Raw genomic sequence first — 20,370 nt, 5'->3', positions numbered from 1 at the left:
GGGCTTCCGACTCCTTCTGGACTGAAGGCCCATTCTACCAGAGCCATGGGTGCGTCCTGGGCATTACGGCATCAGGCTACGGCTCAGCAGGTGTGCCAGGCGGCTACCTGGTCGAGTCTGCACACTTTTACCAAGCATTATCAGGTGCATACCTACGCTTCGGCGGATGCCAGCCTAGGTAGACGAGTCCTGCAGGCGGCGGTGGCCCACCTGTAAGAAAGGGCTGCCTGACAGCCCGATCACGAGGTATTCTTTTACCCACCCAGGGACTGCTTTTGGACGTCCCAATTGTCTGGGTCTCCCAATTAGGAGCGAAAAAGAAGAAGGGAATTTTGTTTACTTACCGTAAATTCCTTTTCTTCTAGCTCCAATTGGGAGACCCAGCACCCGCCCTGTTTTTTCTTAGGGTATTTGTTTTTCGGGTGCACATGTTGTTCATGTTGATAAGTTACGTTCTCCGATATTGTTATCGGATTGAATTTGTTTTTGAAACAGTTATTGGCTTTCCTCCTTCTTGCTTTTGCACTAAAACTGAGGGACCCGTGCTCCCACGGGGGGGTGTATAGCCAGAAGGGGAGGGGCCTTACACTTTTAAGTGTAGTACTTTGTGCGGCCTCCGGAGGCAGTAGCTATACACCCAATTGTCTGGGTCTCCCAATTGGAGCTAGAAGAAAAGGAATTTACGGTAAGTAAACAAAATTCCCTTCTTGCATAAATCAATAGTACAGATGATGACAAATACAAAATTTGGAATATATGTTAGTAGATAGCTTTACTCTGAATTTTCAATCTCAGGCCTTTCTCAGGGTACCAGCTCTTTCAAAGACACGTCCAGCAATACCTTTACATGGTCTGAATGGTTTTCCATTACTGAGAAATCAGCTTTTGAATTGATATGCAAATGAAGCTCAAGAGCTATGGTAGATCTGAAGCCTCCGTCACTCCAGCTCTATTCCCCACCCTATACCACCACCACCTCCTTGACTGACTGTCTCTATATTGTGTGACTTCAGGCAAAGTAGCTGTCGATCAAGCGGGGGCAGGTGGAACCGAGCGTAGAATAGAGCTGGAGTGACACAGGCTTCAGATCTACCATATCTCTTCAGCCTCATTTCCTTATCAATTCAAACACTGATTTAATTGTAAAGTTATTACTGGAATTGTGTTTTTTGAAAGAGCTTGATGCGTGTGTAAATAGTTTACGGGGAGAAAGCCTGCTGACTATAAAACTCCTGTGCACACCCTCTATTAAAACCCATGGTGTCAAAAAGCAGCCCCTGACATGGCACCCAATCTGAGCCATAGCAGACCTTGTCTGTTAATCACTAGAATGGCTGCCATATATTCCTATTTTTTTTTTTTCCCCGCCCAGAAGAATAACAACCAAGGGAGACGGAGCACCTGCAACCATCTGATTGCCTCAACGTACCAATATTCGAGGGGCTGCTGATAAGTCTTTGGTTTTACTCAGAAAGAAACTAGATAGGATGATGAAACTTTACATTTATTCCTCATACTCTCCACTGATGTCACACATCTTACATTTACATCGGTATTCCAAGTTCTGTAAGGCTAGCAAAAAGGATTTCGGTTGTGCCTCAAACCAGGCATCCGTAGCAGCCATGGCTTCAGAAATGGTGTGACATTTGGTACCCTTGAGGTGTTTCTTCAGGTTTGGAAACAGATTATAGTCGGAGAGAGCTAGATTTGGTGAATAAGGTGGGTGGTCAACCAGCTGGAAGCCCAGCTCTGCCAGTTTTGCCGTGGTCGCTTGTGCAGTGTGAGCGGAGGCGTTTTCTTCCAGGAACAAGATTCCTTTGGACAGCTTGCTGTGCCTTTTGGCCTTCACAGCTGCCTTCAATTAGTGCAAAAGTTCCATGTAATACCTTGCATAGATGGTGGAACCCTTTTGAATGTAGTCCACTAGCAGAATGCCCTCCTTATCCCAGAACACAGACGCCATCACCTTAGTGGCTGATTTTTGCACCCTGAACTTCTTTGGATGAGGAGAACCACTGTGCCTCCACTCTTCTGACTGCTCCTTGTTTTCAGAGTCCTACAAATAAAAACTTCCTGGATCGACTGGTCACTATGGATGAGACCTGGTCCTATCAGTCCGGAAACACTGACAAATGGAGCGGGAAGTTTTCACTCGCTGCTTCTCTGATCTGTTGTCAAACATTTGGGACCCACTTTGCAGAAGCTTCCTTATGTCCATGGATAATGACACAAACACATTCACGGGAAATCCCCATGATGTCTGCTATTGCTTTAGCTGAAATTTGTGTAGTCTCCAGTATGAGGTTGTGTGCAGCATCGACGATCTCCCGAACAACAACCACTCTCTGTCGTCCAGGACGTTCCTCATCATTGGGGCTGAAGTGGCCCATTTTAAATTTGGCAACCCAGTTCTTACCTGTGGAATATGAAGGGCATTGATCCCCCAATGCATGTGACATATCGCCATGAATATCCTTCAGACTTTCCTTGCAGAAACAAGAATTTTATCCCTCCTCTGCTCTCAGTTGCTGTGAATATCACATTAGACTCCGCCATTTTGTTTTCCCGCGTGTGTAGAACACTGTTGCCATAAGCAACAAACACAACATTTCTTTGTCGCTCCATTGAGAGACCCAGACAATTGGGTGTATAGCTTCTGCCTCCGGAGGCCACACAAAGTATTACACTTTAAAAAGTGTAACCCCTCACCTCTGCCTATACACCCTCCCGTGGATCACGGGCTCCTCAGTTTTATGCTTTGTGTGGAAGGAGGCACACATCCACTCATGCATTCTCAATTTAGTTATGTCGGTTGGAAGAAAAGTGGGCCCCCACGGGGCCCCCGGCATGTTCCCTTCTCACCCCACTACGTCGGCGGTGTTGTTAAGGTTGAAGTACCCATTGCGGGTACAGAGGCTGGAGCCACATGCTGTCTCCTTCACCATCCCTTATGCGGCTCTGGGAGAAGTGGGAGCCTAAGCGGTCATCCATTTACTGGGACCGTGCTCCATCCGCAGCCCCTGTGGGACCCTGCTGGACCGGAGCCTCTTCAACCTCAGGGACCGGGCCCTGCAACTCAAAGGTACTCTGTGTCCCCATAGGGGACTGTGCAAGAGCACCTTCTTCCCGGAAGCCGCGGCGGCTGCTGAATTCAGGAGGCCGGTGGACTTCCGCGCCGACCGTGCCTGCTTGTCGGGCGCGGTCTCAAATTTAGTCCCCGGCTTCATTGCGGCCTAGTCGCAAAAATCCCGCCCCCGGGCCTGCCTGTCAGGGGTAAGGGCGGGATTACCGACCTGACGTCGGATGTGAGGGCTGGAGCATCCTGCATGTTTCCTCCCCCCTCACTGATCATTGTGGGGACCCCAGATTCCCGCAGTTTTCTGGCGCCGCCCACGGCTCCACTCCTCCCCTGAGAGCTCCGGCAGCCATTTTTTGGCATTCTGCCAATGGAGGATTCTTAGTGAACAGCTCTGCAGCTCCGGGGGATCCAAGGCAGGGAATCTGGAGGACACACACCGCTCGTTAGCGGTCGGTAAGCCACACCGGTCACCCGGTGCTGGTCCCCCTAGGGTGCCGGATTAGATACGTATATCTCTATATCTATCTGTTCGGTGGGCTGTATACCCCTTTCCCATATACCCTCAGTGATCACTCTCCTAGGAGACAACAGCATGTCGTCCACAAGGAGCAAAGCTGCTAAGGCACAGGGTTTTTTTGCGGCCTGTACCTCTTGTGGGGCTATGTTACCTGCGGGTTCCACCTACCCTCACTGTGAGCAATGCTCGACCCCTGTTTCGCTTGCTCAGCTGGAGCCTCGGACACTGGCGGGCCCCTCGGCTCATGTAGACCCCCCTGCTCCCCCTGACAGGCTGCAGGGACAGAGTTCGCCTCTTTTGCTGAGAAACTCTGAGTCACTCTCTCAATCATTGCACAGTCTATGGACAAATGGTCTTCTAAGCTGCTAGAGGCTTTGCAGTCCAGACCGGACCTTTCACAGGCCCCGGCCCCTGTTAGCTCGTCGCCTCCAGGCCCCTCTCGGTCCGCGCCACAGCGCGCTCCCAGGTTGGCCCCTCGGTCTCAGGCGGAGGACTCCTGCCCGGATCGTAGTCCTAGACCGGCTAAGCGGGCTCGCTGGGACTCTTCCCCGACTTCCTCTCGCTGCTCGGGATCCCAGCTTGTGGACTCTCTGGAGGACGAGGCGGACCCTAACCTTGATACACCTGAGGGGGACGCCTTAGTAAATGATCTTATCTCGTCCATCAACCAGGTGTTAGATCTCTCTCCCCCGCCTCCTCCTGTAGAGGAGTCGGCGTCTCAGCAGGAGAAACACCAGTTTCGGTTCCCCAAACGTACACACAATACGTTGTTTGATCACTCTAACTTCAGGGACGCTGTCCAGAAGCCCAGAGCGGTCCCGGACAAGCGCTTTACTAAGCGCCTCACTGACACACGTTACCCCTTCCCATCTGAAGTAGTTAAGGGTTGGGCTCACTGTCCCAAGGTGGATCCTCCAGTCTCAAGATTGGCGGCTAGATCCGTGGTGTCGGTTGCAGATGGCTCATCGCTAAAGGATGCCACTGACAGACAGATAGATGGACTTCACTAGGAGCTCTATGAGGCCACGGGCGCGTCTTTTGCCCCGGCCTATGCAGCCGTGTGGGCACTCCAAGCTATCTCGGCTTGTCTGACTGAGATTAATGCTGTCACACGTAATTCGGCTCCGCAAGGTGCGTCTTTGACCTCTCAGGCGTCAGCCTTTTCATCCTACGCCATGAACGCCGTCCTGGACTCTGCTAGCCGTACAGCTGTAGCATCCGCTAACTCTGTGGCAGTCCGCAGGGCCATGTGGCTACGCGAATGGAAGGCAGACTCGGCCTCCAAGAGGTTCTTAACCGGTTTGCCGTTTTCTGGCGACCGTTTGTTTGGCGAACGATTGGATGAGATTATTAAGGAATCCAAAGGAAAGGATTCCTCCTTACCCCAGGCCAAACCTAAGAGACCTCAACAGAGAAAGGTTCAATCGAGATTTCGGTCCTTTCGTCCCTCCGCCAAGTCCCAATCCTCTTCGTCCAACAGGCCGGAGAAGGGCCAGAGGAACTCCTATGCGTGGCGATCCAAGTCTCGCCCACAAAAGGCCGCAGGAGGCACTGCCTCCAAGGCGGCTTCCTCATGACTCTCGGCCTCCCCTGACCGCATCCTCGGTCGGTGGCAGGCTCTCCCGCTTTGGCGACGCCTGGTGGCCACATGTTCAAGACCGATGGGTGAGAGACATTCTGTCTCATGGTTACAGGATAGAGTTCAGCTCTCGTCCTGCGGCTCGCTTCTTCAGAACCTCTCCGCCCCCCGCTCAGACCGACGCACTTTTTCAGGCAGTAGCCGCTCTAAAGATGGAAGGAGTTGTGATCCCCGTTCCCCTTCAGGAACGTGGTCGCGGATTTTACTCCAACTTGTTCATGGTGCCAAAAAAGGACGGGTCATTCCGTCCCGTTCTGGACCTCAAGCTACTCAACAGACATGTGAGAACCAGACGGTTCCGGATGGAATCCCTCCACTCGGTCATCGCCTCGATGTCACAAGGAGACTTCCTAGCATCGATCGACATCAAAGATGCTTATCTCCATGTACCGATTGCACCCGAGCATCAACGTTTCCTGCGTTTCGCCATCGGGGACTAACATCTCCAGTTCGTGGCATTGCCTTTCGGCTTGGCGACAGCCCCACGGGTTTTCACCAAAGTCATGGCATCCGTTGTGGCGGTCCTGCATTCTCAGGGCCACTCGGTGATTCCATACTTGGACGATCTCCTAGTCAGGGCCCCGTCTCGGGTGGCGTGTCAACAAAGTCTATCTGTCGCTCTGGCGACTCTCCAGCGGTTCGGGTGGATCATCAACTTCCCGAAATCCAAGTTGACACCGACCCAATCACTGACGTACCTTGGGATGGAGTTTCATACCCAGCAAGCGTTAGTCAAGCTTCCGAGCGACAAACAGCTTTCTCTGTAAGCAGGGGTGCAATCCCTTCTTCGGAGTCAATCACACCCCTTAAGGCGCCTCATGCACTTCCTGGGGAAGATGGTGGCAGCTATAGAGGCAGTCCCGTTCGCGCAACTCCATCTTCGGCCACTCCAATGGGACATTCTCCGCAAATGGGACAGGAGTTCGGCTTCCCTCGACAGGAACGTCACTCTTTCCCTTGCAACCAAGACGTCACTTCAGTGGTGGCTCCTTCCCAATTCTCTGTCGCAGGGAAAATCCTTCCTACCCCCAACCTGGGCTGTGGTCACCACGGACGCGAGCCTGTCAGGGTGGGGAGCGGTTTTTCTCCACCACAGGGCTCAGGGAACCTGGACTCCGATAGTCATCCCTTCAGATCAATATTCTGGAGATAAGGGCAGTGTATCTAGCCCTATTGGCTTTTCATCGGTGGCTGGAGGGCAGGCAGATCCGTATCCTGTCGGACAACGCCACTGCCGTCGCATACATCAACCACCAAGGCGGCACTCGCAGTCGTCAAGCCTTCCAGGAAGTCCGGCAGATTCTGCAGTGGGTGGAAGCCACAGCCTCCACCATCTCCGCAGTTCATATCCCGGGCGTAGAAAACTGGGAAGCAGATTTTCTCAGTCGTCAGGGCATGGACGCGAGGGAATGGTCTCTGCACCCAGACGTGTTTCGAGAGATCTGTCGCCGCTGGGGAACGCCGGACGTCGATCTCATGGCGTCACGGCACAAGAACAAAGTCCCGGCATTCATGGCACGGTCTCAGGATCACAGAGCTCTGGCGGCGGACGCGTTAGTTCAGGATTGGTCGCAGTTTCGATTGCCTTATGTGTTTCCTCCTCTGGCGATGCTGCCCAGAGTGTTACCCAAGTTCAGGTCCGACTGCCGTCGCGCCATTCTCGTAGCTCCAGACTGGCCGAGGCGGTCGTGGTACCCGGATCTGTGGCATCTCACGGTGGGTCAACCGTGGGCGCTTCCAGACCGCCCAGACTTGCTGTCACAAGGCCCGTTTTTCCATCTGAATTCTGTGGCCCTCAACCTGACTGTGTGGCCATTGAGTCCTGGCTCCTAGCGTCTTCAGGGTTATCTCAGGATGTCATTGCCTCCATGAGACAGGCCAGGAAGCCTACGTCCGCCAAGATCTATTATAGGTCTTGGCAAATATTCCTATCCTGGTGCGCTAATAACGGTTTTATTCCATGGCCGTTTGCCTTACCCACCTTTTCTTTCATTCCTTCAATCCGGAATGGACAAGGGTTTGTCACTGGGCTCTCTCAAGGGCCAAGTATCTGCGCTCTCCGTGTTTTTTCAAAAGCGTCTAGCCAGGCTTCCGCAGGTCCGCACGTTCCTGCAGGGAGTTTGCCACATAGTCCCACCTTACAAGCGTCCGCTGGAACCCTGGGATCTTAACAGGGTGCTAACGGCTCTTCAGAAACCACCTTTCGAGCCACTGCGGGATGTCTCTCTATCACGTCTTTCGCAGAAGGTGGCCTTCCTAGTGGCAGTCACATCACTTCGGAGAGTGTCTGAGCTAGCAGCGCTGTCATGCAAAGCCCCCTTCCTGGTGTTTCACCAGGATAAGGTGGTTCTGCGTCCGGTCCCGGAATTTCTCCCTAAGGTGGTATCCTGATTGAGATGAAAAGGGGATATCTCCTTACCTTCATTTTGCCCTAATCCAATTCACCAATGTGAAAGGGATTTGCACTCTTTGGATCTTGTGAGAGCACTCCGGCTCTACGTGTCTCGCACGGCGCCCCTGTGTCGTTCAGATGCACTCTTTGTCCTTGTCGCTGGCCAGCGTAAGGGCTCGCAGGCTTCCAAGTCAACCTTGGCTCGGTGGATCAAGGAACCGATTCTCGAAGCCTAACGTTCTTCTGGGCTTCCGCTTCCTTCAGGGCTGAAAGCCCATTCTACCAGAGCCGTGGGTGCGTCCTGGGCATTGCGGCACCGGGCTACGGCTCAGCAGGTGTGTCAGGCAGCTACGTGGTCTAGTCTGCACACTTTCACGAAACACTATCAAGTGCATACCTATGCTTCGGCAGACGCCAGTCTAGGTAGGCGAGTCCTTCAGGCGGCGGTTGCCCACCTGTAAGAGGGGGCCGTTTCGGCTCTTTTTATTGAGGTATTCTTTTACCCACCCATGGACTGCTTTTGGACGTCCCAATTGTCTGGGTCTCCCAATGGAGCCACAAAGAAGGGAATTTTGTTTACTTACCGTAAATTCCTTTTTCTTCTAGCTCCTATTGGGAGACCCAGCACCCGCCCCTGTACCCTTTGGGCTGGTTGTTTTTTTGTGTACACATGTTGTTCATGTTGAATTGTTCTTTTGGTTCATGGTTTGCAGTTCTCCGAACATCCTTCGGATTGCATTTACCCTAGACCATTTATAAGTTTTCTCCTTCCTGCTTTTGCACCAAAACTGAGGAGCCCGTGATCCACGGGAGGGTGTATAGGCAGAGGGGAGGGGTTACACTTTTTAAAGTGTAATACTTTGTGTGGCCTCCGGAGGCAGAAGCTATACACCCAATTGTCTGGGTCTCCCAATAGGAGCTAGAAGAAAAGGAATTTACGGTAAGTAAACAAAATTCCCTTCTTTGAAAACCTATATTAGACACACTAGGCTTTCATGTGATGTAACATTCATTACCATAGAAACAAAAGATCACAAAGCCAAATACTTATCAGCAGCCCCTCGTAACTCCTAAGGCCGCGTTCCAAGGACTGTATTTCACGGTCCGTACAGATCCGTATACTGTCTATGACGCTATCATTTTGGGTTGAGAGACCGGCGGTCAGTCCGGGCATTGTGATTTAGTATACTGGCTGTGACATATGCTGCCTGGTAGTTCTGTTCTGTTTAAGAAAGCTGCCAACATCTCAAGGAGTCTTATTGCATGTGTCTGTATTTTTCCCATTGAAAACGCATTTTCTTTGTCGCTCCATTGGGAGACCCAGACAATTGGGTGTATAGCTTCTGCCTCCGGAGGCCACACAAAGTATTACACTTTAAAAAGTGTAACCCCTCCCCTCTGCTATACACCCTCCCGTGCATCACGGGCTCCTCAGTTTTTATGCTTTGTGCGAAGGAGGCACACATGCACGCATAGCTCCACAATTTAGTCAGCAGCAGCTGCTGACTATATCGGATGGAAGAAAAGTGGGCCCATATAGGGCCCCCGGCATGCTCCCTTCTCACCCCACTCTGGTCGGCGGTGCTGTTAAGGTTGAGGTACCCGTTCCGGGTACATAGGCAGGAGCCAACATGCTGTTTTCCTTCCCCATCCCTGCAGGGCTCTGGGTGAAGTGGGATCCATAATCGGTCTCCAGACACTGGGACCGTGCTCCCTCCGCAGCCCCTGGGGAATCTGCTGGACAGGAGCTGGGTATCGTCAGGGACATGGCCCTGCTACTGTGAGGTACTCTGTGTCCCCTTGGGGACGGCGCATGGAGCGCTTGTGTCAGAACACGCTGCAGCGCTGCTGGGCGTGTTAGTGCGCCGGGACTACCGCGCTGACCGCGCTTGTTTGCCGGCCGAGCTTATAACTCTAGTCCCCGGCTTCTGCGGCCTAGTACCGCATATTCCCACCCCCGGGCCTGCCAGTCAGGGGAAGGGAGGGACTCTGCACTGGAAGATTCCCGCACTTTCTAGGGCAAGGTGCTCTGTGTCCCCGTTGGGACGGAGCATAAAGCACCTTGGGCCCAGACGCTGCAGCGACTGCGGCGTGCGTATGGGTCCGGGACTACCGCGCCGACCTTGCACTGCCGGCCGGCCGCGATTTTAACTTTAGTCCCCGGCTTTTGCGGCCTAGTATGGGATTCTCCCGCCCCCAGGCCTGCCAGTCAGGGAAAAGGGCGGGACGGTCGGTATGACGCCGACAGTGAGGGCTGGAGTACACTGAGCTGTCCTCCGCCCCCCTCACTACCCACGCTGGGGCACCAGATTCCCGCACTTTTTGTGACTACGCCCACGCCTCCCTCCTCCTCAGAGAACGCCGTCAGCCATGTTTTCAGCAACTTCTGGCTGCAGCTGAGGGAGACCCGGGGCAGAGAATCTGGTGGCCACAAGCCACATCCGCAGCCCCTGGGGGAATCTGCCGGACAGGAGATGGAGTATCGTCAGGGACATGGCCCTGCATCTACAGGTACTCTGTGTCCCCGTTGGGACGGTACATGAAGCACCTTGGCCTCAGACGCAGCTGCGACTGCGGTGTGGATTTTTTGTCCGGGACTACCGCGCCAACCGTGCCTGTTTGCCGGCCGCGGTTTTTACTTTAGTCCCCGGCTTTTGCGGCCTAGTGTGTTAAACTCCCGCCCCGGAGCCTGCCAGTCAGGGAGAAGGGCGGGACGGTCGGTATGATGCCGACAGTGAGGGCTGGAGCACACCTCGCTGTCCTCCGCCCCCCCTCACTGATCACTATAGGCCACCAGATTCCCGCACTTTTGTGACTACAGGGACAGAGCCCTGCATCATAAGGTACTCTGTGTCCCCTGAGGGACGGTGCATGCAGCATCTGTGTTACAAACGCCGCAGCGGTTGCTGACTGGTTTGTGAGACTGGGACTACCGCGCCGACCGCGCCATGTCTGCCGGCCGCGTTTTTAAATTTAGTCCCCGGCTCTTACGGCCTAGTGCCATATACTCCCGTTCTCGGGCCTGCCAGTCAGGGGTAACGACGGGACGGCCGACTGGACGTCGGCAGGGAGGGCTGGAGCATACGTTGGTATCCTCCTTCCCCCTCACTGAGCACTGGGGGGCACCAGTTTTTCAGGTGCTGTCCCCCCCCTTGGTGCCGCAGTGTGTATGTATGTATGTATGTATGTATGTGTATATGTATGTATGTGTATATGTGTGTATATATATATATATATATATATATATATATATATATATATATATATATATATATATATATATATATATATATATATATATATATATATATATATATATATATATATATATATATATATATATATATATATATATATATATATATATATATATATATATATATTAATAATAATAATGTGTATATATATATATATGTTTATTTATATGGTATATGATCTCACTGTTCGGCAGCATTATTTGTTTTTGGCTGTATACCCTCACTGATTACTCTGCGGACGACATGCTGTTGTCTGCTCTTAAAGAGTAAGGGTGCCAAGGCACTGGCTTATTTTACAACCGGTACCTCTTGTGCGGCTATATTACGGGCACTGCACAGATGACAGCGACAGAGTTTCCATGATGAAATCAGCAAATCTCTGAATAGCTTTCACATCACAGGACTCTGTCTATGGACAGGGGGTCTGCTAAGATACTGGAGCCTTGCAGTCCAGACCGATACCACAGGGCCAGGGAGCTGTGAGTTCATCACTCCCGGGTCCCTCTGAGTCGGTACAACATCCTGGGGTAACACCCAGATCCCACGGTGAGAACTCCGTCACGGACCGCGGCCTCTGATAGGCTAAGCGGGCCGCTGGGAACCTTCCCCGACTTCATCAGGAGTGCGTGTTTCGATCACTCTAACTCCAGAGTGGCCGTCCAGTAGCACAGAACTTGACGGACAAGCGCTTACTAAGCGCCTTATTGACACTCGTTACCCTTTTCCCCCCTGACGTGCTTAACGGTTGGGCTCAGTGTCACAGGGTGGTTCCTCCAGTCTCTAGGCTGGCGGCTAGATCCGTAGTATTAGGGGCAGATGTCCATCTCTCACGAATGCCACTGACAGGCAAATAACGCTTATGATGAAATCCATCTATGAAGCCATAGTCGCATCTTTTGCTCCAGCCTTCGCAGCCGTGAGGGCACTCCAAGCTATCTCAGCTTCTCCGGCTGAGATTATTGCGGTTGCACATAACTCTGCCACGCAGGTTGTGTCCTTCACTTCTCAGGCGTAGGTTTTTTCGTTCTACGCCATGAACGCCGTTCCTGGACTCTGCGAGCCGTACAGCGGTAGCATCCACCAATTCAGTGGCAGTTTGCAGGGCCATGTGGCTACGTGAATGGAAGGCACCCTCCTAGGTGGCATGTCAACACAACCTGGCCATTGCTCTGGAGACTCTCCAGGGGTTCGGGTAGATCATCAAAAATTCCAGGGTCAAAGCTGACACCGACCCAATCACTGACTTATCTCGGGATGGAGTTTTATACTCTCTCAGCGATAGTGAAGCTTCCGCTGCATAGTCAGCGTTCACCACAGACAGGGGTGCAATCTCTCCTTCGGCCCAGTCACCCCTTGAGGCGCCTCATGCACTGTCCCAGGAAGGTGGTGACAGCAAGGGAGGCAGTTCCCTTGCGCAGTTTCGTCTGCGTCCGATTCTTTCGGACACCGCAAATGGGACAGGAGGTCGACGTCCCTAGACAAGAACGTCTCTCTTTCCCTTGCAGCAAAACCTCTCTTCAGTGGTGTTTTCTTTCCACTTCCTGGGCGAAGGAAAATCCTTCCGGCCCCCAGCCGGGGCTGGGGTCACGACGGACGCGAGTCTGTCAGGGTGGGGAGCGGTCTTCCTCCACCACTCGGCTCAGGGAACCTGGACTCCGACAGAGTCCTCCCCTCGGTTAAATGTTCTGGAGATAAGGGCAGTGGATTTAGCCCTAAAGGTGTTCCAGCGGTAGCTGGACGGCAGGCAGATCCGAATTCAGTCGGACAACGCCAAGGCAGTTGCGTACATCAACCACCAGGGCGGCACACGCAGTCGTCAAGCCTTCCGAGCAGTTCGGCAGATGCGGCTGTGGGCGGAAGCCACAGCCTCCAACTTCTCCGCAGTTCACATCCCGGGCGTAGAAAACTGGGAAGCAGAATTTTCTCAGTCGCCAGGGCATGGACACAGGGGAATGGTCTTCACCCGCATGTGTTCTAGAGATCTGTTGCCGTTGGGGAACGCCGGACGTCGATCTAATGGCGTCTCAGCACTACAACAAAGTCGCGGCATTCAGGGCTCGGTCCAAGGATCACAGAGCTCTGGCGGCAGACGCGCTAGTTCACGACTGGTCGCAGTTTCGACTACCTTATGTATTTCCTCCTCTGGCACTACTGCCCAGAGTGTTACGCAAGATCAGGTCAGACTGTCGCCACGCCATCCTCGTTGCTCCAGACTGGCCGAGGTGATCGTGGCTCCCGGATCTGTGGCACCTCACGGTGGGTCAACCGTGGGCACTCCCTGACCGACCGGACTTGCTGCCTCAAGGGCCATATTTCCTTCGGAATTCTACGGCCCTAATCCTCACTGTGCGGTGGCTCCTAGCGTCATCAGGGATATCTCCAGATGTCATTGCCACCATGAGACAGGCCAGGAAACCAACGTCCGCCAAGATCTATCACAGGACTTGGAGGATCTTCTTATCCTGGTGCTCTGATCAGGGTTTTACTCCCTGGCCGTTTGCCTTGCCCACCTTCTTTCGCAAAGGGTGGCCTTCCTAGTGGCAGTCACATCACTCAGACGAGTATCTCAGCTGGCAGAGCTGTCATGCAAAGCCACCTTCCTGGTGTTTCACCAGGATAGGGTGGTTCTACGTCCGGTCCCGGCCTTTCTCCCTAAGGTCTCCCCGTTTCGTCTTACCCTCTTGGGTCCGCATCCAGTTCACCAATGTGAAAAGGATTTGCATTTATTAGATCTGGTGAGAGCACTCCGGCTCTACATTTCTCGCACGGCGCCCCTGCGCCGGTCTGATGCGCTCTTGTCCTTATCGCGGACCAGAGTAAGGGATTTCAGGTTTTCAAGTCAACCTTGGCTCGGTGAATCAAGGAACCGATTCTTGAAGCATACCGTTCTTTTGGGCTTCCGATTCCTGCAGAGCTGAAGGCCCATTCTACCAGAGCCGTCGGTGTCCTGAGCATTGCGACACCAGACTACGGCTCGGCAGGTGTGTCAGGCGGCTACCTGGTCGAGTCTGCACACTTTCACGAAACACTATCAGGTGCATGCCGATGATTCGGCCGATGCCAGCCTAGGTAGGCGAGTCCTTCAGGCGGCAGTTGCCCACCTGTAAGAGGGGGCCGTTTTTCGGCTCTTTTTTATCGAGGTATTCTTTTACCCACCCAGGGATTGCTTTTGGACATCCCAATTGTCTGGGTCTGCCAATGGAGTGACAAAGAAGAAGGGAATTTTGTTTACTTACCGTAAATTCCTTTTCTTCTAGCTCCTATTGGGAGACCCAGCACCCGCCCCTGTTCCCTTCGGGCTGTTGTTCTTTTGGTCCATGGTTTCAGTTCTCCGAACATCCTTCGGATTGAATTTATCTTAGGCCAATTTATAAGTTTCCTCCTTCCTGCTTTTGCACCAAAACTGAGGAGCCCGTGATGCACGGGAGGGTGTATAGCAGAGGGGAGGGGTTACACTTTTAAGTGTAATACTTTGTGTGGCCTCCGGAGGCAGAAGCTATACACCCAATTGTCTGGGTCTCCCAATAGGAGCTAGAAGAAAAGGAATTTACGGTAAGTAAACAAAATTCCCTTCTTTTAATTTTGTTCCATTGACTTGACTTTTTTAATTATTCTTTTTTTTTTTCTGACAGGGATGGGAGATATTGAAGGTCTGATCGATAAGGTGAATGAGCTGAAGTTGGATGACAATGAGGCGCTGATAGAAAAATTGAAGCACGGTAAGCGACATGTAAACTAATCCTGACTGTCCGGATCTGTGGGCAGTGGGGGTGTAATATTTATCTATGGGGGAGGGGGGGTCTAAACCTTTTTGCAGAAAGTTTAATAATCCTTGCTTTTACTTTTATATTCTAAGGTCAGTTCACCCTTCGAGACATGTATGAACAGTTTCAAAATATCATGAAAATGGGTCCCTTTAGTCAGATTTTGGTAAGTGCGTTGTTCCTGTGCTGCTACATGCAGTGTGGCTGGTGGTCACTTTTGTCTTCTTGTGTGTTAAGCATTGTGTAGAATGGATCACAGTACTCCTTTTTGTGGCTGCTTTGTGTTTGGTTATGCTTCCATAAATCATTCTTTTTTTTTTTTTTTTTTTTATTTGTTCATAGGGCATGATTCCCGGTTTTGGACAAGATTTCATGAGCAAGGGCAATGAACAAGAATCAATGGCACGACTTAAGAAACTTATGACCATAATGGACAGTATGAACGATCAGGGTAAGGTTAGGTTCTAGGGTTGAGCACGACTATGCACATGAACCTACATCACACTAATCTAATTAAAGAGATCGTCTCCTCCAAGACTACCATTTTTTAAATATATTTATTCATTTATATAGCGCTATTAATTCCACAGCACTTTACATACATTGGCAACACTGTCCCCATTGGGGCTCACACTGTAGAGTCCCTATCAGCATGTCTTTGGAGTGTGGGAGGAAACCAGAGAACCCGGAGGAAACCCACGCAAACACGGGGAGAACATACAAACTCCTTGCAGGTGTTGTCCATGGTGGGATTTGAACCCAGGACCGCAGCGCTGCAAGACTGCAGTGCTAACCACTGAGCCATCGAGCCGCCCTAAATGAACCCAGTGCACCAAGGTGATGGAACCCATAGAATCCCTGTAAGCCCTCATGGGGGATATCCACAAGGGTTACCATCCGACATTACCCCTGTAACTTCGGCTCTTAGGAAGTACAGTAGCAATGTCTAGGCCGCTGTGTTGTGGCGTTACAATCTTGTCTAGGACTCTGATGGCATATCCCTAGTATAAGTCATCAATATTAACCTGGTGAGGGTCTGACATCTAGAACTCCCCACACTGATCAGCCGTTAGCAGGTCCCGAGGCTACTAGAACAGTTCAGCCGTCCATGGGGACTGCAGCTCCGCTCCCATTCACTTCAGTGAAAGCTAAGGTGCAGCTCCTGTGTACGGCCGTCGTACAGTGATCAGAGCTGTGGATTTTCATACATTGTTTGTTGGCTAATCTATGGGGGTGTGGGGTGTCACATCAGGTATTGATGACCTATCCTAAGAATAGACCATCCATATCATAGACTTGGAAGCCCCTTTAAATAACCGATATATGTTTTGCAGACCCGATGACGATACAGCGCTGCTAGTTGTAGTTGTGTCGTTGGTAGAGCTGGGCGGACTTGCAAAAAAAAAAAAAAACTGGAACGGTTAGTCCCTGCTCATTTAAAAAAAAAAAAAAAAGACCCGAATCCGGTGCCCATATAAGTCTATAGGGACCAAAAGATTAAAAATGTTGGTGGAAGGGATAGGGGTGCGCACGGTGTACTTGCCAAAACTCCGTGTCATGGCGGTAAGCTGCTTCCGGGTCGTGCATTCATTTCCGGAGCTGCGTGCATCTAGATCGTGCACAAAAAGTAAGGGTAGATGCTAGAATGTATGGGCTCCTTCCAGGTGTGACGTAATTTGTCATGTGATGGGGGGGGGGGGGGGTGTGTGTTCAAAATGCAGCCCGCGATGTGTACTCCTGTTCAGCCTGAGCCCGTTGCTATGTTGTGCTAATTGACATAGAAAGCTTGTAATGGGGGTTTTTGGGCCTCACCTGTAAATTGGTTTTGTTCTCTGTAGAACTCGATAACACAGACGGTGCCAAACTCTTCAGCAAGCAACCTGGGAGAATTCAGAGAGTGGCCAGGGGGTCCGGAGTATCTACACGGGACGTACAGGAGCTCTTAGCACAATACACAAAGTTTGCACAAATGGTGAAGAAAATGGGCGGCATCAAAGGACTCTTCAAAGGTGTGTGACAATCAGACGTGTAATATGTGAATTTAAACCGATCACACGTAGTATTCTAAATTTGCCAATAGATCGAGAACTTTTTTAAAATTATTTGTATCTGTATCGTGAAGACGTCAGAGACCAGTTCCCTGACCGCGACCGCCACTGATTAGCCGAGGGTCAGGATGTCGTAGAAGTAGAATTCCCAGTGATTATAGTGTCTTTTCTTGTATCTGCATATTACCCACTGTAATTTTTAATTTAAAAAAACAAAAGCCTTTCAATATATTGTACATTACTCTGTGGCATTGCCTCATAAATAATTATATGGTCTTAACTTTCAGGTGGTGACATGTCAAAGAATGTAAATCCTTCACAAATGGCAAAACTAAATCAGCAAATGGCAAAGATGATGGACCCCAGGGTTTTACAACACATGGGTAAGTGCTACCTTTTGGTTTGACTAACTGGTGTATAGGGGCAGAGGAGCTAGAACTGTGCAAAGCAGTTACCCATTGGGGTGCATTTATTACAAGAGGTGGTGGCTAAGTTTGGGAAACTTCGTTCATTGGATGGAAACTGCTACTGTCTACTAGGATGGGTATTGTGTGTAGTATTAAAAAAAAAAAAAAAAAAAAAAAAAATCCTGGTTTTAGGCTGCTACATATTTTTATTATTATTCTTTGCATATATAACGCCGTGCTTTTAAGATGTGGTCATCACTGTCCCCATCGGGGCAAGCAATCGAAATCCAATATAAGTGTGGGAGTAAACCAGAGACCCTGGAGGAAAAACTCCTTGCAGATGTTGTCCTTTGTGAGATTTGAACCCAAGACCCCAGTGCTGTAAAGAATCAGGGCTAACCGCTGAGCCGCCGTGCTGGCCGCTGTACACGGTCAGCCGCCGTGCTGGCCGCTGTACACGGTCAGCCGCTGAGCCGCCGTGCAGACCATAGGCTATGACTAAGAAACGTTCAGACACAATGGTTAGAAACGTGTAGAAAATGTTAGGTTTCCTTGTTTTTGTGTTTTTGTTTTTTTTTTCTTGCCAGGATATCTAATTTTTAAATTGTGTGGAAATATATATATGTATGTATGTATGTATGTATGTATGTATGTATATATATGTATGTGTATATATGTATGTGTATGTGTATATATGTATATCTCTATCCTCTAATCTCTATCCTCTAATCTCTATCCTCTAATCTCTATCGTCCCGGTCTACCTACCCCTTGTATTCCTGATCTTACATTTGGGCTCTCCCTTGGCTGCATAACAAAGCTGATTTAATTTTCTTTTTGTGATTTCCAGGAGGAATGGCCGGTCTCCAGTCTATGATGAGACAGTTTCAACAAGGAGCAGCCGGCAACATGAAAGGGATGATGGGATTCAACAACATGTAGCCAACCATTTTTGCCTTTTATCAACAGAGGATGCCTCATATAGCAGCTGCTTCTTTCTTTTAGAGACTTGCAAAACTCTACTAGAAAAGGAGCGACGTAACTTCTGGAAGAACGCGAAATAAAATGGAGAATAGAGACTAAGATTACTTATGGTCCTTGTCGTGTTATTACTTGGCTTTTTACTTCAAGTTATGACAAGGGAATCCGGTTTTAAATTATATCGCAAATTAATTTAAGTTTTGAAATAAATAGGAGATGTTAAAAAGACTATTTACAACCAATCTTAACCCCTTTGTATACTTCATCACTGGCAGTTTCCTGGAAAATTGTCTGCTGTAAAATAAATTTCTTAATGGTTGTAGTCGGATTCTATAGTTATTTGTGTGATGGTGAAATGTGCAGCGGTGGGGCATTTCCCCGATCATTAAGTTCATTGACTTAAAGGGAACCTGTCAGGTGCAATATGCACCCAGAACCACGAGCAGTTCTGGGAGTATCTTGCTAATCCCTGCCTAACCATCCCTGTATCTAGTAACCTAGATAAAGAGATCTTTAGTAAAAGTATTTGTAAAGATCCTTTATGATATGGTAATGAGCGCAGGAATTAGTCCCAAGGGCGTTAGTTCCTGGCTCATTCCATCCTTTATGATATGGTAATGAGCGCAGGGACTAGTCCCAAGGGCGTTAGTTCCTGGCGCATTCCACCCTCTTAGCATGTAAGCACACACAGGGGCGTGCTAACTTGCTATTCAATGCTAATCACCTTGTATCATCAGCGGCGACCCACATACCTGTGTCCACTGCCCCAGCTTCAGAACACTGGGATTAGGGTCAGTGCATGTGATCCGTAGTCCCCAACACTTCTGGTCACCTCTCTGAAGCTGGGACACATACACCCGGCTTTATAGTGCTAATGACCGGAGGTGCCGAGCATTCTGATCAGCAGACACTGGTACGTGCGTCACCACTGAAGCGAGGCAATGGGCTATGAGTAGCATGTTAGCACGACCCTGTGGGTGGAATGAGAGTGGGAACTAACGCCCTTGTGACTAGTCCCCTCGCTCATAAAGCATCTTTAGACATACTTTTTCTATAGATCTCTTTATCTATGCTAGTGTATACAGGGACAGGCAGGCAGGAATTAGCAATAGACACCCAAAACTGCTCGTGGTTCTGGGTGCAATATTGGACCTGACAGGTTCCCTTTAAGCAGAGACCTTGCCAAAAAAAGCAAAACAAATAGCTCTGCTACGGTCTGAATCCTTATGGGCAACGTTTTAAAAGCATTTATACACATAGTACAGAAAACAACAATATGGCAGTTACAGAAAAAAGAAAAACGTTAATGTGGGGTTTGCGCTGATCACCTCGATAATTGAGAGAGAAAATACTTTGAAAAGCCGTCCAGAGACTAGGTGCCTTGGCTGACTTAAGGCCCCGTCACACACAACGAGATGGCTAACGAGATTGTTGCTGAGTCAGTTTCTGTGATGTAGCCGCGATCTTGTTATGTGTGACACCTACCAGCGATCAGGCCCCTGCTGTGAGGTCGCCAGTCGATGCCGAATGGTCCAGACCATTTTGTTCAAAGGCTATGTCCTGCTGGACAGGACGCATCGCTGTTTGACGCCTACCAACGACCTCCTAACACAGTCCCAACGCCCGCCGAGATCATTATACAGGTCGCTGATCGTTACTGCGTCGTTGGTAAGGTCTGACTGTGACATCTCACCAGCGACCTCCCAGCGATCCTTATCAGGTCGTATCGTCGGAATCGCTGGTAAGTCGTTGTATGTGACTGGGCCTGTAGTTACCCGGTGCCATCTGCCCCCTCCTATCCCTTTTGAAAACATCTCTACCTATGTGTTTATAGGCAGAGACCTGTTCATCTACACAGTAGATTGGGAGAAGTAGCAGGAGAAACTACTCCAGGAATAGTTGGCTGAGACACAAGTCGGGCAGCATTAATCAGATAACTGGATCCCTTGACTGCAACTTACTTCTACAGCGTGTCGCATATTTTCCTTGGTCTGCTAAAAGAAACTAGGTTTATTCAATGGACTATCTATTGTCCTCTCTAATCTCTGTATTATGCTGATAAAACACTATAATTATGTTTTTAAGACTTCTTTTGAATGTATAGATTTCTCCTTATCTTTTGAAAAAATTTACATGAGGGAATCTGTCAGCAGGTTTTTACTATGTAATCTGCGAGCACCATAATGTCATAGCAGACACACTAATTAGTGATCTGTCCCTTACTGGACGGTCTTGCTGTTTCAATGCAATGTGTTTCATTATCAGGAGATTATCACTACAGGACAAC

The 20,370-nt window shown here is 50.1% G+C and overlaps 1 protein-coding gene across 1 annotated transcript in view; it reads left to right on the top strand.

Moving 5' to 3' along the window:
• SRP54 (signal recognition particle 54) overlaps nt 1-18,405 on the top strand; it is a 77,747-nt gene extending 59,342 nt beyond the window's left edge. Inside the window, exons 11-16 of the mRNA XM_075330570.1 lie at nt 14,517-14,603; nt 14,741-14,814; nt 14,991-15,099; nt 16,487-16,657; nt 16,984-17,079; nt 17,953-18,405. Of these exons, the coding sequence (XP_075186685.1) occupies nt 14,517-14,603; nt 14,741-14,814; nt 14,991-15,099; nt 16,487-16,657; nt 16,984-17,079; nt 17,953-18,044 (629 nt within the window). The 3' untranslated portion in view covers nt 18,045-18,405. The remainder of the gene's footprint in view (nt 1-14,516; nt 14,604-14,740; nt 14,815-14,990; nt 15,100-16,486; nt 16,658-16,983; nt 17,080-17,952) is intronic.
• Nucleotides 18,406-20,370: the final 1,965 nt, after the last annotated feature.

The sequence above is a fragment of the Anomaloglossus baeobatrachus genome, chromosome 12 (assembly GCF_048569485.1).
Source record: "Anomaloglossus baeobatrachus isolate aAnoBae1 chromosome 12, aAnoBae1.hap1, whole genome shotgun sequence".
NCBI classification, from domain to species: domain Eukaryota; kingdom Metazoa; phylum Chordata; class Amphibia; order Anura; family Aromobatidae; genus Anomaloglossus; species Anomaloglossus baeobatrachus.
This window is presented reverse-complemented; position numbering and strand designations above follow the sequence as displayed.